At 48.2% G+C, this 17272-nt stretch overlaps 3 protein-coding genes across 3 annotated transcripts; 2 read left to right on the top strand and 1 right to left on the bottom strand.

The window, feature by feature from the left end:
• Positions 1-1133: 1133 nt before the first annotated feature.
• Positions 1134-2215, top strand: LTR64_008694 (uncharacterized protein; the record flags this gene model as incomplete). Its single annotated transcript, XM_064903004.1, has 3 exons — positions 1134-1191; positions 1377-1561; positions 1607-2215. The coding sequence occupies 3 exons, from the start codon at positions 1134-1136 to the stop codon at positions 2213-2215; spliced, it is 852 nt and encodes a 283-aa protein (XP_064750656.1).
• Positions 2216-2390: 175 nt separating this feature from the next.
• On the top strand, positions 2391-3092 carry LTR64_008693 (uncharacterized protein; the record flags this gene model as incomplete). Its single annotated transcript, XM_064903003.1, has 1 exon — positions 2391-3092. One exon carries the CDS (start codon positions 2391-2393, stop codon positions 3090-3092), a length of 702 nt encoding a protein of 233 aa, XP_064750655.1.
• Positions 3093-10978: 7886 nt separating this feature from the next.
• LTR64_008692 (uncharacterized protein) lies at positions 10979-13192 on the bottom strand (the record flags this gene model as incomplete). The annotated part of the gene is made up of 4 exons (XM_064903002.1): positions 10979-12005; positions 12056-12833; positions 12875-13004; positions 13040-13192. The coding sequence occupies 4 exons, from the start codon at positions 13190-13192 to the stop codon at positions 10979-10981; spliced, it is 2088 nt and encodes a 695-aa protein (XP_064750654.1).
• Positions 13193-17272: the final 4080 nt, after the last annotated feature.

The raw sequence follows: 17272 nt of genomic DNA, 5'->3' as shown, positions 1-17272 counted from the left end.
CCTCGTGCGTGTGCGTCCGAGATGGAGGGTGCAGATAACGTGTGATCAGTCTCACCAGCGTTTCATCGATGCACACAGTATTTCACTCATTGGTTCACCAGTATGAGGAACCCTCTTGACGACAAATGCGCTTTCCTAAGCTGTGAGAGGACGTTAGCGTGGAAGAGGCTGCAACAAAATTATCACTGTGCCGGAGTCGATGCGCAGATCTTCCCGTATCGCTGATTACAACCGGATCATTGCTCCTTGCAGGTGCGAACTGCAATGACGAGGCCTAAAGCACCTAAATCTCGATACATTTTCGGACATCAAACGTTTTTTGACCTGGAAACGGTTGCAACACTGTCTGAGTGCTGAGTGTTTGTTGTCGAGTGTTAGACCTTTGCCGTACCAGAATAAAGCCCAGCAACTTCTTGAAAAGGGGAATTTTTGTCCGACTCTCTGAAGATTCTTTCTTCAAACTCTCTGCTTCCTTCTCGCAGCGATTTCGACCAAGATCATACCCCCTCTGATTGCTTATTATCTGTACCTGTCCTCGACAAAACTCGGTTGAAAAGTGTGTATGCCCAAATATCCAGTAGGTGACGGCTTGTAGTGGATTGGCTTCTTGGTTTTCACTGTCATCAAGGAGTTCTGTAGCAAACGCATCGGTCCACGGATTCTGCTCGTGTTCAGGTTTGGAGCTTCCCCTACGAACAGGCGCATGATGAGTGATAACAAGAATCCGATGGGTGCTCTGTGGTGCATTTGCTCTAATCTGCTTAATGTTTGCTTTCAGCCAATTCAAGTCAGTTTTGTGCTCGTTGTTGTGGTCAGCTATCGTCCAATCCACGATTCGGCGAAAATCTTGGATCTTTGACTGAACAATCTGCTCGCATCCGGGCGTAATGAAGGACTGGAGCGTACATCCTAGGAGCGTTACGTTTTCCGCCAATTCAATTCGCGTCCGATTCAAGATTCTCAAGCGTTTGTTGAAGCGTGGCTCATTCTCAAGTTGTGCGGCCAGCTTCAAGCCATTGGCCCTGCTGATGCCATAAAATTCGTGGTTGCCGAGAACAAGAAAGACCTGGCTGAAGTTTGTGCACTGAGCTTCAAGAAAGTCGGCAAAGAGGTCGTAGTCAGAAAGCCTGCCGATGTCCCCAGCAAGGATGAGATTAGGCGCGCAAGAGAGGATTTTGAAAGTTGAGTACTGTAAGCCAACCTCTAGGTGGAGATCTGACATTACTTGAAACCGCATCTCGTCAAAGACATCACACAAGTTACCAGTTCTCGCCTGAAAGGTATGATGCGAGCGAAAGGCCAGCAGCTTGTAGGCATGACAGGCGCTAAGCTTAGGAGTCCGCGTTTAGTGGCGCTGCTAACTTAAAAACTTGTAGGGGACTACCGTAAAAGCATTCGTACAGCTGGCTTCAAACTCCTGCAAAATGCCATGGCGACGCAGAAATCAGGCATTGCAGAGCTTTTGAAGAAATTGGTCAGTCTTCTCCAGGGAGAGAATGTATTATGTTGTCTCGTTGGTGAAATTGCCTTGAACTACTACAACGTACCTCGGGTTATACATGTAAGCCAACTCTCAGGACATAGATTGTTGACTGATAGAAAGCAGGACATTGAGATTTGCGTGCCTGCTGGACAATTTGCTAGGGCTGTTGGGGTCTTTGCACGACTAGATACCGGCCTTCAAAAACTCGAACCTCCGGAGACAGACGTGTTTATCCAATACAAGCGACTTTGTCCACGATTTAGGGATTACAGTTTCGCGGACATCGATGTCGTCCTTCTTGAAGATGATGACTATGGGTTTGCGTTGAACCACACAGCTCTCACGACCCAGGTATCAAGCTCCACGTACAGCAAAGAGATTCTGAATGTATTGCCGGCAGCGGACATAGCAGATTTGCCCTTTCCAAAACTTCGGTGTTTCTTTAGCGGAGTCTGTCAGAGGTATAAGGCCTCTGGTGAGGCTTTTTTTGGTATTGCCTCGGAGCAGCTGGTGGATGGCATGGACATCAGCGAAGATGATTGCCGTGATTGTCTGCCTGAGACATCAGCAGTAGCGAGAGAATATGCAGTCGAGCTCGCCAAAACGAAACGGGACAGGATTGACTACTTTTCAGATAACACTATCACATGCTACGTGGCAGACGAGGATGAAGCAGCATTGCTGTTTTATATCCCTGGTCATATACACAATCCGGTCGTGAAGCATAAATAAAAACCCGGCGGCTAAAGAATTGGAAAGCCATTGGGGGAGCATTAGAGCCAGCTTTAGTTGCAGATTTACCACCATCTCAACATCAATTCCGTACATTTAATAGTTACTCTGTTTCCTGAAGTATCACTGTTCTCATAGTTTCTCGAAGACAAGTTTCAGTAAATACTTTCCTAGCATGCTTCAAGACCGCCTCAGCGAGGCTGCAATCGCCTTCCACCGCATCCTGGAAGCTAACAATATTCCCTATGGTATTTTTGGTGGCTTTGCTATCGCCTGTCTGGGAGGCGCACGAGAAAGTAAAGATGTAGACTGTATTGCTAAGGTCAACAAAGAACGACTCATCAACATCGTCGACGGTCGCTCCGGCTTTGTTTTTGTCAATCAGACTCGTCAAGACTATGTCGCATTCCTTTGGTCTGATACACCTGACAGGAGAAACGCCGTTCTTCTTGAGGTTTTCGTGGATCAATTTCCCGGCTCATGCTATCCCTTGACCAATGTGCCCATGGGGAAGGTGCAGGTGAAGGGTCAAAATTCCGGACAACAAACGATTTCACTTCTTGATCCAGTCCTTATCTTCAAGGGCAAGCTCCGTGCGGCTGCTCTCCGCTCGAAATTCCACGATTCTGCTGATCTTCGATGGTTGGAAACACGGTTCAGTGCACAATTGGCGACTACAGTGGCGCAATTTGATCCAGTCTATGTTGGTCTGGCTCTGCGTCGCTACCCCGAGCTCAACAATACCTTCCTACGACTCGGATTGGATCTTCAAAAGGCCGAGGCAGCAGTGCAGTCCTACAGTCTTGACAAATTACCGGCTCCACAGCCAGGAGATGTACAGAAGGGCTTGTTGAGGATACCCAGCAATGGCCCCTGAATTGAAGTTGGAATGTACAGCGAATTTCAGTCAAGGTCTGCATCGTCCATGACTATGAGTGCGTTCCAGTGGGTTTTTTTACTGTCAGGGAAGGTGGCGTCACTGCTCGTCAAGATCGACCAGAGGAAGAGAGGGGTCACCAGTTGTGCGGGTACAGCTGCTACCCGAGCTGAGGCTTGGCTGCCAACAGGAACTCCCACATATGCAAAGTCGACCTGCACACATGAAGCATCGTGACGGGAAGAGCTTGCTCTGAGAACAGGAACTAGATTGTACTTAATTGACCCGAGCATGCCCTCCAACGGATGTAGCGTATGGAAAATGTTCCTAAACAAACACTTTTTGCCAACTCCTGTGTAACGTCATCGCTCAACTAGGCGATGCCGAGTGTCGATTGTGGTGTAGCCTTTAACCCTTTTGGTATGGCTGATGCTCTGGTGGAGGAGTTGTTGCGTTGGCATTCCGTTATCGTCGTTTGTGCAAAAGTACGTGCAGCAGGGCTTAGCTAGACGGATTAACAATTCCCCGACTTCCGGCAACAGTATTCAGGTGCCAACGTGAAGTTAGAAGATTGAAAACGAAGAGGAAGTCCATTTGACCCTGAAAAGAGCCTTGTGTATACGTTAGAGGTTTCGTTCTATTGGTCATCTTGAGCACACCTCCCATTTTGTGAGGTTTGGTATCTACGCCAAGCACTCTGCAGGGGCATGGAACTGGCGTTTGAGATGGTGCCTTCAAGCGCCTATGCATGAACCCTGGGGCGGCCAGGAGCCATTGAGCATCCTGGGACGCAAAGTTGTGGCGACTGGAATGCAGGCCAAGCAGGCTCAGGCGCTAATGGAAGAGCCGGGGAGTATCAAAGTCGCATCCTGGGCGCTCGACTGGAGAAAATTGAAAACCACGACATTTGCCTGGTTACTGTAGGCTGTGACACATGGCTGATTGCTTACAGCAACTTCGTCCTCTGTCGTACGTTTCGCTAGTCATGGAGGTGGTTTACACAAGGATCGTCCGCATCATTTACCTTTGTGCTCGCGAAAGAACGTTATACTGGAGGCTCTCGCTCGCACGCGTGTTACTGTAGTCTCGGACGTTCGGCGAGTACATACGTATCACTGCATATCATATTTGATGCCTTAAAGCACGATTTACATGAGTTCCACTCAAAATCTTGTTTGCAACGTCATGGTGTTTGCGTGCGTGTAATGTGTTAGCCCTCGTATTGATTGAGATTCAAGTTGAATCTTGCATTATGCGGGTTGTTAAGTCTCCTAAAGTCTGGCGACTACTTACGCTATTGACGTTCTGCGTGCTGGTGTTGTACCTGCTTTCTTTCGTCCTTCCTTCTCCGTTAGTCGAAAGGACTCTGCTTGATTAGCTATCCTGCTTTAAAGATACAAACTTCGGGAGCGCGTCTCGGCGACTCGGTGCCATTAGTCACTACGACACTCGGTTTACCCTACTAACCGCACTCGACGAGGACGAGCTACGTGATAGCTTGAGGCTGTTACAGGCCAGCTTTTGGACCACCGTTCAGCAATTACAGATCGAAGTATGGATCGCCCACGGAACACTACTCGGCTGGTACTGGAATCAACGCGCTTTGCCGTGGGACACGGACGCCGATGTACAAATGTCTTTTGATACTCTGAAAGCTTTATCGTCTACATATAACGGAACGACGTTCGATTACACTCTGCCAGCCACGAATTATACCCGGACCTATCTACTCGACATCAATCCATCCTTCTCCCGGCAATCACAGATAAACAGAGCTAATACAATTGACGCCAGGTGGATTGATATCACGAATGGCAAATTCATTGATATCACCACTTTGTATGGTGAGGAAAAAGCGGGCGCAATATTACATTGTAACGATGGTCATAGCTATCTCGTACGATTGATAAACAAGGCTAAAACACCATTACTGACACCTCTAGCGTGAGCATATTTGGCCATTACGACCATCGCTTTTCGAGAACGTCCTCGTCCAGGTACCCTCACAACCGAAAGTCCTACTCAAACAAGAGTATGGACGAAAATCGCTCACGAAAGACCGCTTTCACTGGTATTTGTATATAACATTGCGTGAAATTATCTAACTAACTTAATGTAAGGTATCGGTTCAACTATGAAGCGATGGAGTGGCAGTGGGAAGGATAGTCGCCTTTGCATCGGCGGGGGTGCCCTCGGCTTCGCCACGCGCTTACCTCGCGCCGAGGCCTCAGTCAACCTAGTACTTTGTCTTATTAGCATAGCTAATGCCATATCCTTATACGCGGAATCGGATCTACAGCTGTACAAGCTAAGCCCCTGCTGACGACCAATCGAAACACTGCGGGGTCGGAACAGGAGGAAAGGAAGAAATATGAGATTCAGAGTATGGCGGTCTTTCAGGAGTATACCTCCGGAAAGACGAACTGGGCAGGCTCAGACTGATGCAGCCGTCTCCGCTCCTGGCTGTGACACGTGCACAGGCAGTTGCGCGTGTAGATGGTCCACGTATCGGTAGCAATCCATGGTTGCTCAGGCTTTGTCCCTCCGCCGCGCCAGCTTGCATGTTCCACAAAGTTATGGAAGGTCACCCAAGCAGCTACACTAGCCAGAGGTAGACGCGAGGTAGACGGGCCAGATCAGTCACGATTCATAGTCTCGTAAACACCAGGCGCGATATCATTCCGGTTGCGGTGATCTCTCATCCCTTACGTGAGCCCTGCAGTGTCTGCTAGTCCCAAAGTCTTAATCCCGCGAGCCATGTCGCTCCTCAGGCGCACGAACGGGACGCACACCCTCCCCTCCTTCACATTGTTCCATGCCTTTTCATTACTCCCTCTCGCCAGTAATGTGTCGAGGGGCCCTTCTACCATACAACCAGGTCGTACCGTCAACGCACGTCTCTTTACCCACGTTCATTGTCACCACATGCCACAGTGCCATCTCAGTTTTGCATCGATTGAATACGCCCTGGTGTCAGAGCGCGCCAAGGGGAGATTGCTCAGCTCCTTGCATGACCCGCGGTCCGCCAACGGCGAAGTTGTACACCAAGTACCACTTCTGTGAAACATTTGGTTGTCGTCCGTCGAACAGACAATCATGTGTAACCAGCCCGTCAAAGCTCCTCGCACTGGTCACCTTCAGCTGATAGATATGGCCGTCCGTCTTTTTGCATCTGGTTCCTCTGTATGCTCGGCTTACACCGTAATCACACACCCCGAAGACGTCTGACAGTGGTTCTGCTCAAGCCATGTCGTTATCGCTCGAGACGGTTCTCACCATTGTCGGCCTGGTAGTGAGCGTCGCTCCGATCGTGAGGTTCGTGGTGGACAGGATGTTGAGGCGACGACGATCACATCCTTCGCTGACCTCTGTCAGTATAGGCACGTGCCCCAATCGACTGCGCCTGCAGCATCAGTAGCTTCGGACTAGATCAGCTGACGATGGAGTGAATTGGATATAACCCCGTCGAGAACGTAGAAGCCGATCTCTAGGCCGGCGACGACAGACCAATCACGTCAGTACAGAGTGGTGCCCCAGACAGTACAAGGACAGCTGGGCGGCAAGGTCTAGTGACCAAGGCATGACGGTGCTCAAACATCTGGTTGAACGACAATTGCAAGAGCGCAGACAAATTCCCGAGGCTGAAGCTTTGTCGACAAGGCTCTACTAAAGTGTTCTGAAGACATCACCAGCGCTTAACTGGATTGAGTGGCGTAAGCCACAACCAAGCCCGGCTTGAAAAAAATACTCAATACTCGAATAGCTCGGCGACCCTCTACAGTAACAAACGCATGAATTCAGTCGTTCAGTTCAGGTCTCTCACTTCGCTGCACACCATCTCATCCACTCGTTCGCCCACTTATCGTCCTTCCCCTACCATTTCCCTGCTCTGCTAACCACCTTGCCCTCAACGCTTCATCCGCTGCCTCCGCTTCACTCCTCGTTACTCGCTCGATCCTGTTGTTCCTAGCCTTCTCATTGGCATCCGCCATTCGCAGTCCTTTTTCTGTGACCCATATAGCAGCATATCTAATCCACGTCGAGGATGTGCTCAAATCGGTTACGTTTTCCAGGACGTGGTACCACCATGATGGTGTGTCAGGAAGCTTTCGCGCGAGAAGAGACGTGAGGTACCGAGATACACGGGAGTATCCCGAAGGTTATCACATTCCAACTTGGTCATAAAAGTATAATATATAAGCACCATCTCATTTCTTCGAACCTCTTATTTGAATATTAGCTTAGCGCTCTGAATGAAGTAAGTCATTATATTACACAAGATGTGGTTTATTAACAGTCTTAGATACACCGTATATGCCCCATACAGCGCTTCAGCAGTAATACTCAATAACACACTTCTACATAATTACAATAGATTCTGTCGCTATACACCACAGTTCAGAGCTACATTTTTCATCGTAGAATTAATTGTGCCTGATCCTACCTTACACCCTGATCCGCGTCTGTTCCGCGTCTAACAAAAACACGTAACGAGAGTCAATGAATGATCCGCTTCTATGGCACAGTATGACTAGGGTCTTAGATATAAACTAATCAGTAGCCTAGCAGGAGAATGAATGTATGCTTGAATCCGTACACACCAGAAGCATAAGCATTTCAGCTAAAAAAGGAAATGACGAAACAAGGGTGAGGATTGCAACATTGGCAGGAAAGAAGGCCTTGTTACTCGTGCAACAACGCGGATGGAACTAGGAGGAACAACCAGGAAACACGTCGTGTTGACAGTATATCGTTGATATGTACAGAGAGCCCGTTTGTAAAGGCTGCGCTTCGCTTCTTCTGAAACCTGCAAATAGACGTTCTTGTTAGCCTGTGTTCTCTTCCTCATCACAGAGCAACATAGTTATTGGCAATCCTCTAGATGCTTGTGGAGGATTTTGATGTTTTGCTGATGTGGACGGTTTTCCGACGTACTCAAGACTTTTGTCACTTGAGTCGAAGAGATCCTGACCTAGTGAGTTCTGCTGTAAAGAAACACTTACCGATTTTGGAAATCGATCAACGTTCATGTATCCAGTATGAGCAGTCTGCTCGAGCTGGGTTGCAATAGACAGTTCGGTGTCGGCGAGAACAGTCATGGTCTGGTCGATTACCGCCTGTTCACCAACCTTCCAGACCGAGACAGCCCGATCGAGCAGCTCTTTATAGTCACTTATCGTGCTCAACGAGTCTTCCCTATACGTTCTGCTTCGTTTGTCGAGTTGGTCAAATGTGCAGATAAGGTTACCTCTGTGGCACGAATCGCACGGTCGTGAATCTTCAAGCTTTATACACTGTGGTAAATTACTGTCAGTTATTACTGCCTTCCTCTCATCTTCATTGTGCATGCGACTGCTACGTACCTTTACTCGTTTCTGCCTACACTCGCGACACGCTCGAGTTGCATGTTCACGTCGCCGGCGCGATGGTATAATTTCGTCTGGGTGGATGTTATTGCTTAGATCTGATGGCCTTAGTGGTGGTGTGGAAGCTGCCATTTCGTATCACAGATCATACTCGGGAATCACAATTGTAACTCATAACGTACGGCACAAGTAAAGCTGAACGGTCCATGGAGAAGATCCATGTTGAGCCTCAGAGTAGACTATCGTCATGAAGTCTCGGGAAAAGATTCCGTTAGTCTCTGTGTCGGTTAAGTTTTTGGGAACAACGCTGATCTGACACAATTGCGGCGATGGTGTTCCCATTGTATATCCGATACCTTCCTGATGAGAGAACGATTCTTTTAAGCATCATCAATCTTAGCGACCAGTCACATGCCATAAAGAGCATTCTCTGGCGGTGATCAATACAAACTTACAGCGAGTACTACCGTGCCGAAAGCTATATCCCTGCCAGATCCCATCTTCTGGCTGATCTTGTTCTCCTACCGCTGATCCTTTACGGCAATTGTATCTGACCAAGAAAAAGGTACCCAGTGGAAACTCTACTGCCCAATGAGGACACCATTAGTGACGTTCTGTATACATACAGAAAGTTCAGCATAATATACATTGATGATCAATTATAGGAACACCGATTTACTGGGAGCAATCCACCACCATCAGGGTGCGGAAACAAGAAGAATCTTGGGTGCTCATTAGTCTCAGCCACGTGCGGAAGCGGCGCGGAGTATGCGGTCTTCGGCTAATCTGTCTTTGAATAGCGCAAAGGCCGTCTTTAAAATCCCGTCTACTACGACAACCGTCTTACCGGCGCTTCCAGCACCCAGTGCTCCTGCACTGAAGCTGGTACAATGACATAGCAATAAACGATGATGACGACGTGTCGTCTAGAGAACCTAGGCAAGATGTATCTTCTAGAAGATATTCATAGGTATCTTGGATCATCAATGCATACTTAGCCATCGGCACTGACTGACAGCCATTATAAGCTTAGTATTGTTGTAATCAAGGTGACCATGTCCACATTTATATGGAGTTCAACTTGTCTAAACCTTTGCTAGACACTCCGAGGCTCGCAAATGGTGCCGCGCTTATAGCAAGGTCTTGTCTTGTGCAAATCCTCCTCCGAGCATTGAGTTATTTCCCTCTTTTGTAGTGAGCCTGGTAACTTTCACCTTCGCACTTTCTCTATAAGCTTGCCATCTTTGTCATCCACGGCAGGCTCTTCCTCCTTGACAACATATCCACGACCATAGCAGTGATCTGCTAGGTCTTACTTCGCTCGCTCGATTCTACGTCCGTCCAGCTCAGTTCTTGTGTAGGGTGCTGTTAGTAGTAGGGTTTCTGGCGGATGCGATTGCCGAAAGGCTTCGACGTGGCGGTAAAACGCAACGTAAGCAATGATGTTTGATCTCTAGTCCTTTTTGAGATCTGGAAGTGACCTTACATTGGAATGTGCTAGATGTTCGTCGCGAACGCGCTCGCAAATCCGGCGATAGCACTCCGGGCCGATCCTAAGGTCTACCTTGAGATCTGCTTCGCAGGTAGGACATGACTCACTGAGTTATACGGTGATTAGAGCCTGCATGTCACGTGAACGAGTCGCAAGAGAGGATGCTCCTGGACAATCATCGGTAAGGCTTCCGGCTGTTGCTGCGCCAATACTTGATATCGAGTTGGTCCTCGGTGCAAAGTGCCAAACAGAACTGGTGAACGAATCCAAAGAAGCTCATGCATATGATCAACGAACTCAGCATGCACATACGCTGCTTGCAGTAGATCGTCCTCGAGATCATCGTGCTTATGTTCGGTGTATGCTGGAGGTTGCCCTAAGTACGAGGGCACGTCGGAAGCCTGCTTGGTGATGGTCTGGAGCACGTTTCGTTCCGCAGGTGAAATCTGATAGATGAACTCTTTCCTGTCGATAACTCCCAGGACAATTTACAGTGGCAGAGGCAGACTCATAAATTTGGATCAGGTATTGTGCTCCTGCTGGGCGAGATGTGCTGCGCAGATATCGAGCACATCCAGAGCTGGTAAGTTGCCCTTCGTGAGATGTATGCCAGGGTCTATTCCGTCAAATTCAGAAACTCAGCTCTTTAGCTGCCAAAACCATTCGAGGAGACAAAAACTGACAGCTAAGTGACCTGTTGTGGCATAGGAGCTCGTGCTAGAGCTATGAAGGGCTGACAGGGCGTCTCGGAAGATCGAAGAACGTTGAATCTAAGTAGCGCTGTGCTGCTTCAAACATCAAGTGCTGAGCTGTTATGTAACATCTTATTTATGAGGGGCGAATGGCTCAGTAGCTTTGGAAAGACGGCTAGATAGGCTCATGCTCATCAGTACTGCTATAGAAAAGTGGAATGGTTTAGGTCAGTGTCAACGGAGTAATATCATTGACGACAAAAATTCATGTTCACCTCGCAGCTTGCAGGCTTCTTTAATCACGAGGCGGTTCCCGTGATGTTTGCACATACGGCCCTACCTACTAATTGGCCTGGTCTCTGTCTGCGCTGCTTCAAAAGTGGCGGTCCTCAACTCCCACCAGTCCGGATCCTCCACGCCACATGTTCTTGACAACATGTTCGGACCCGGTTTTGTACCATGACCGAACGGGTTTCTGAGGACGCTGGCAACATCTCTAGTCAATTGTTTTGCCGAATCTTTCTTGTCAGGTGCCATCGGTGTTGTGGTAGGGTTATTATTGAATTTCCACCCCGTAGCCGTTGTCGAAGAGGAGTGGCTTGAGACTCTCAATAAAGACAGCCTCTCGTAGAGGGCATGCAGTGTCTCGTGCAGTTTCCTGCTGACAGCATCAACTTCAGCACTAGCTCTTAACATTTGCAAACACCTTGATGCTCTCTTGAGATCTTCTGTGGTTGTCGTGTCGTCTGAGCTGGTCAGACACTTCACAGCTACGTCACAGAGAAGTATAGTCGTCGCCATGAAGATCTCAAAGACAGATAGCCAGCACCGCAAGTGCAACGGCGAAGTGCCGCCTCCGAAGCCCAGCAGATCAAAAATCCGAGCGATGCATCGTGCACCGTCAATACAACGAGTGATGTGGCTGTGTGCGCGCTCAGAAGATCGCTCCCATGGCAGTGGACTATTGATGACCTTCGCATGAACAGCGTCCCCTAAGATGCGGTGATGTAGTAAGATGACCGAACCAAGGTACATCGCGTGGGCGAGCATGAGCGCACCGCTCTCACATGCGGTCAGAGGTTCGCACTTCCCAGCCATGAGATTTGATAGCGTCATGAAGGGAGGAAGGGTCGAATGCCAGCCCTCGAGCTCTTTCATTCGTTCTTCAATTTCGTCAGCAGTAGGTGCTTGGGGTCGGTAAACTTCTTGGAGAACTCTGAGCTTGAGGAGCCCCACTTCAGTCACCTTTACTTGACTGCTATTGTTCAAGTTTTGCTCTGCTTTACGATAAACGTTGGTCATTACGGAGCTGACTTCCGCCTCAGTCAGAGCAGGTTGATAGCCGAGAGAAGTCGCAAGCCAACTGGAGAAGTCAGTACATGCCTGAACGAAAGGGGAAGGAGGAGGGCATACCACTCTAGGAATATGATGCTTCGATATAGCTTGATCCGAATCGATGAGACATTACTGAAGCCATTGCTATGAGGGTCTTCAACCCCCCAACGACACAACTTCAGTGCGTGCTCGACGACAATGCGTGTAGTACGTCTTTTCTCTATGATACCGTACATGCATATGCATACCAGTATTCGAATCCCTCTGATAGTACTACTCTCGATGACGTTATTTATATGCCCAACGCAAGTTCTTAACAAAGCATCCTTGAATGCGTTCGGCACTCGATCAACCCTATCCAGATATTGAGAGCCCAATGCAGAAATTGCGCACAGTTCGGTAACATCAATCATATCGCTGTTGTGAGCGACATACACTTTGTCACATATAACGTCAAATTCGTCGGGAGTAATGACGTAGCATAAGCCTTCAATCACATCAAAAAAGAACTTTGCACCATTCTTTACCACATCCTGAGGAGGTAGATGAAAAGTCGTGTAGGTCTCCGGAACTCTGTAATTCTGGTCGTCAGGTTGGCTGTCTTGAACCAATCTTGCGTTGAGGTCCGTCTGGATCTGGGATATCTGCTCCGCCGGTAATAATAGAGGGTGTGCCGACGATGTTGTTGCTACACCTTTGGCTGGCAACAAGTCACCAGGACTGCCCGCACTTTTAGCACTCAGAACTCCTGTATCTTGTGCATTGTGACCAGATTCATAAATATCACATGCGGCTTGAAGCTCGGCTATTCGATGGCATAGTCCCTTGATTTCTACCTTCCTACTCCTCCGCCCGTCTGCTAAGGTGTAGTCACAATTAGTATTGAAATGGACACACTTCGCACAAGGCTGTGCACCGTTACACTGCCCACATTAGCCGTTCCGCGCTCGAAAAGCCCAATCTTGACGCGCAGCCACCAGCCATGGTGCAAGCGTTTTACAGCAGCATTAGAAAGCGCCAGAGCCAGCTTGACTGAGAAGGGATTAAGTGCAAAGAACTTACTTTAGCGCGCTTGCGTCTGTACTCCCGACAAGCATGCGTGGTGTGCGATCGCTTTCGGCCATCAGCGAAAGCGTTTCTGTCGCGATCAGATAATGAAATATTTCCAGACCATCCTTTGCCGGAGACAGCCTTTGCTGGGCCGGTCAGTGACATGTCTTCGCGGAAACGGGTCCAATGTATCGAAGGACACGAACGAGTTGTAAGCTGGTGCCAATGAACGAGTCGGTCTGGTAGAACATTTCGGGAGCACCGAGCAAGGAAATCAATCACGGTTTGTTTGTTAGATACTACTGTTGTTTCGATAATTACTTGTCATTTCAGCAATTATGGGGTGAATTATTTCAAGGTTTCGCCGAAAGGCAACATTCCACCCCCTGATCACTAGGTCGAGCCATGGGCATATATTGCCGTATTGACGCGCAACCCAGCAGCATTTCAAACGATTAACGGATAACTGAGTGGGCACGTCATTTCGAACACGGTAAGAGTTTTTGTTTGCGGAATCCATCTCCGAGTCACCTAATGACAGAATGTCCTCGAAGCCCTCGACACAGACTACGGATTAGTTATTCCAACTAATCGTATCGCCAGTACTACCACTAGTATATTGTGCTTCCATGATCATTGTGGCTGCGAGGTTCTCGGCTGTCGACACTAATGCTCTATTCAGCCTGCAGGCATTACTTGTATTGTACGACGTGGCAGAGCATAATCTTAGGCCCGTGCTTCTTCATGGCCAACTCTAGGGCGCTCTTAATACAAAGTGTCGCGTTGATGCGTTTATGAACGGTAATTGCGACACGCTAGCTAAGAAGAAGCCGTATCCTGTCTGTCGAGCTATTTCGTGCCTGGTCTTTCTGTCGGTCTGGCATTACAGACACTGTGCTAAACCTGTAGGGCAAGATGCGACAATGGCGAACACGACGTTCAGGTAGGCGGTCACCCCCTCAGACACGCCTGTGTCGTGTAGCAACTGTGTATTACCAGAGAACTCTTTACTTGAAATCTTTGCCCCTTAGACCGTCGGTGACATGTCTTCGTTGACCACCGAGCGAAAACCTTCATAGGTAACATCGTCGATGGATATAGGGAGTCTTGTAGGACATACGATGGGAGTTGGTAGTGAACCACGTCAGGCTGTCCGGAGTGCATTTCCGAGGTTACACTTCGGATGTTTCATCCGGCACAGGTCGAATGGGTCATTCGCAAAGTAGTCGTTCCACCTTATCGGACTCTGTTTCCTGGACGTTTCAGTGGTCTTTAGACTGACGTCTCCACATCGCGAGCAACGGAAATACAATCCCGTTCACTGCGTCAGCAGCTTATCGCAGACCCCTTAGCAGGGAAATACAGCTTGGCTAAAGGCTGATACGATCACCTCGACATGTGAGTGTAGGAGCATACTGGAGCACAGGCGAACGTGTTGCTGACATTGGGTGTAGAAAGAACACGAGGTCCATCAGATTCTGAATTCATCGGCAGCCAGTTAACGAGAGGGTGTGTAGATATAAAAATGCCTCTACTTTCGAGTCAATTCATCACTTAGTATTGATTCTTCCTCCTGGGCCATCTCAAATCAAGCACTCCTCGGTCTTGGTGCCATCATTATGTGCATAACAGGTAACCTCGGACAACACAACCACGTGGTCATTGATAGTGGTGACTTAAGTGGCACGCATCCCTCAAGCGTTGAAAGGTTCCTATCACTACTTCTCAATTGGGTCATTGTGGGCGTTATTAAACTTGGTACCGTTGACCTGTGCTTTGTTACTTAGACTGACCAATCTTTTTTTATGTATCAGAGCATCTAATACGGAAGTCGAACGACCAGATCATTGTTTTCTCTATGAACGGCTATTTCAAAGACAAAGATGTCTCAAAGGCTGCTATATATCTGCGCGATTGCTGGCCGTTCTTGAATGATGTGATGATACTACCGCAAACACCGCTAATAGTTATGTATCTATCCTCCAATTCACCTTACACTAAACTCTTTCCACCTCTCTACCTGAAAGGTCGAGAACTCGCCGTCTTTCTGTTATTGACGGTTTTGGAGTTTGCTCTCCTAGGTCTCACGAATTACGAACTGAAGATATGTTCGGAGCCAGCCCTGGGCAAGGCGTAAAACTGCACCGCAACAGCCCCGGCGTATGGTGAATGATCGCGCACTCTTCAGCCTTCTGACAATTTGTCTATAGTGTCATCTACGGATCAACCCCACGTACAACACGAACGAGACGATAAAACTATTTCTTCCTGACGATTCGGGACCGAGGCAAATCGAAAGGGAGGATTGTATAGATACTACAGAGGACGAGTGTAGCTCGTTTCTCTACGATAAGCGTTTGTGAGGAACTGGTTGAAGGGTGTATTTCTGGTTTGGGATTGAAACAGCTCGCTTGACTTGAGTATACCATTCAACATCGGTGATTGTGGATTGATATTACTGAATCCTATATTCTAACACTTTAGATAACGTTTGATCATTTACCTAAATTGGACGGAGTGCTCAAAACAAACTACATTTGCTGTTAAGGACAGTGCTGAGCATTTGGCGAAATGAAGGATAGAGAAACGCTCGTTTCTAGCTGTGATTGCGCACGTATAAATAGCATTGAGTTCTTGCTTTGCGGATTAGGGAAACAAGCGCTATAATGAGCAGGGGTGTGCACCTGTGGTTTCCTACCCCGTGCGACAGAGAAGCTTCTATCGTCTTCTCATGTTGCGTTAGTACGACTAGGGCGATGTCTCTCTTACATGACCTGCTTGCTTCACCAGTTTATCCATACTTAGTGGTGGACCACGCCACTACATTCGTTCATAAAACAACCTTTCCACCGCCCTCTATTTGCACGACCGTTAGCTTGTTCTCAACGGGCACGCGTCGAATCTTACATACTTATATCTGTGCTATTGAAGCGAGAATATACTTTTTGTGGCTGTCGCTTTATGTGGATGAGCTTTACTCCGACTCGAACGAGCTCGCAATAGACTTGTTGTGAGGCAAGTACGATTGCACTCCACGTGACCAGTAACGGTACATGGTGTGGAACCTCAAGGTGGTTCTACTCGGTAAGAACTGGGTTGGGATCTATAGCTGGTATGAGTCAACGGGCAAGGTCTGGTTATGCACAGGTAGGGTCCCCGGCTGTGGGTGTTCTGGGTACACGCGAGCAGCGGTGTCCGATTTGAGGAGAGTCATCAGCAGATTGCTTAACAGGTGGGTATCAACGGCTGGGTCGACCCCAAAGCGGACATATTAAGCCTGGTGTATAGCTGGCTCTCGAACGAGCAGAATGGACGATGGGCGATGGTGGTGAATAACGCAGACAGTGACGACGTTGTGTTCGGACCTCACAGTGGCAACACCGATAGACCAAGGTTACAAGGGTCAGTGCACACAACGGGATAGACTATGATGAATAGTGTAGTGAGCTTGTATGATAGAAATTGATTACGACGTAACTATGAAATGTCAGTTCGTGTCTGACCTACGTGGTATATATACTATGTAGCGAATATGCTTTGCTTAGTGTTGCCCCGTATGCTTAGTGTGCTTAGTACTGATCACGGCTGATTAAGGTAATCACACTGATCACTTTTAATCACGTGACTTCTCTGCGTTGATCTTTACGTATGAAGCATCCGCCTAACCTTCCTATATCTATTGTCGTGGCTGCAGGTCGGTCGTGGTTCGTGACACCAGGTTGGAGTTCCCCGATCATGAGAAAAGGAAGTTAAGCAGCACTAAGGAGGTATGTTTGATTAAGTGCGATCGAGCGCTAATAAGGTAGTTGGCGAGCAGTGTTCAGATACGATCTGCAGTACATTAGCTAAGTATAGGAATTTACCCTTGAAATGCTCAGAGACGCCGGGATACTGGTGCACAGGAAATGCCCGAACGCTTAAGCGAGCTGGGCGTATACTATACTATGAACGGTATATACATCCTTCGCCGCTGATTCGGCATATACTATATACGTTTTCTTGGTTCTGTGTCTACGATACATAATATCAGCTCAGGTCTTTGCTTGAGCCTACCTTGCCTTTCTTCCGAGCAAACTATGCGATGGTGACGTAAGGAGCCCACAACAGCCATGGTCTAGAACCTATAGCGGCAGCAAGCAACGGTAGCGGAAATGAAAATCCGATTCACATGGTTGAATAATTGTGTTTTCCGATACATTCGCCATCTCCCGACTTGGCTTATGGTTATATGAGCGCGCTTCCGGT

This window comes from Lithohypha guttulata (assembly GCF_036872675.1).
Source record: "Lithohypha guttulata strain CCFEE 5908 chromosome Unknown scaffold_11, whole genome shotgun sequence".
NCBI lineage: Eukaryota > Fungi > Ascomycota > Eurotiomycetes > Chaetothyriales > Trichomeriaceae > Lithohypha > Lithohypha guttulata.
This window is presented reverse-complemented; position numbering and strand designations above follow the sequence as displayed.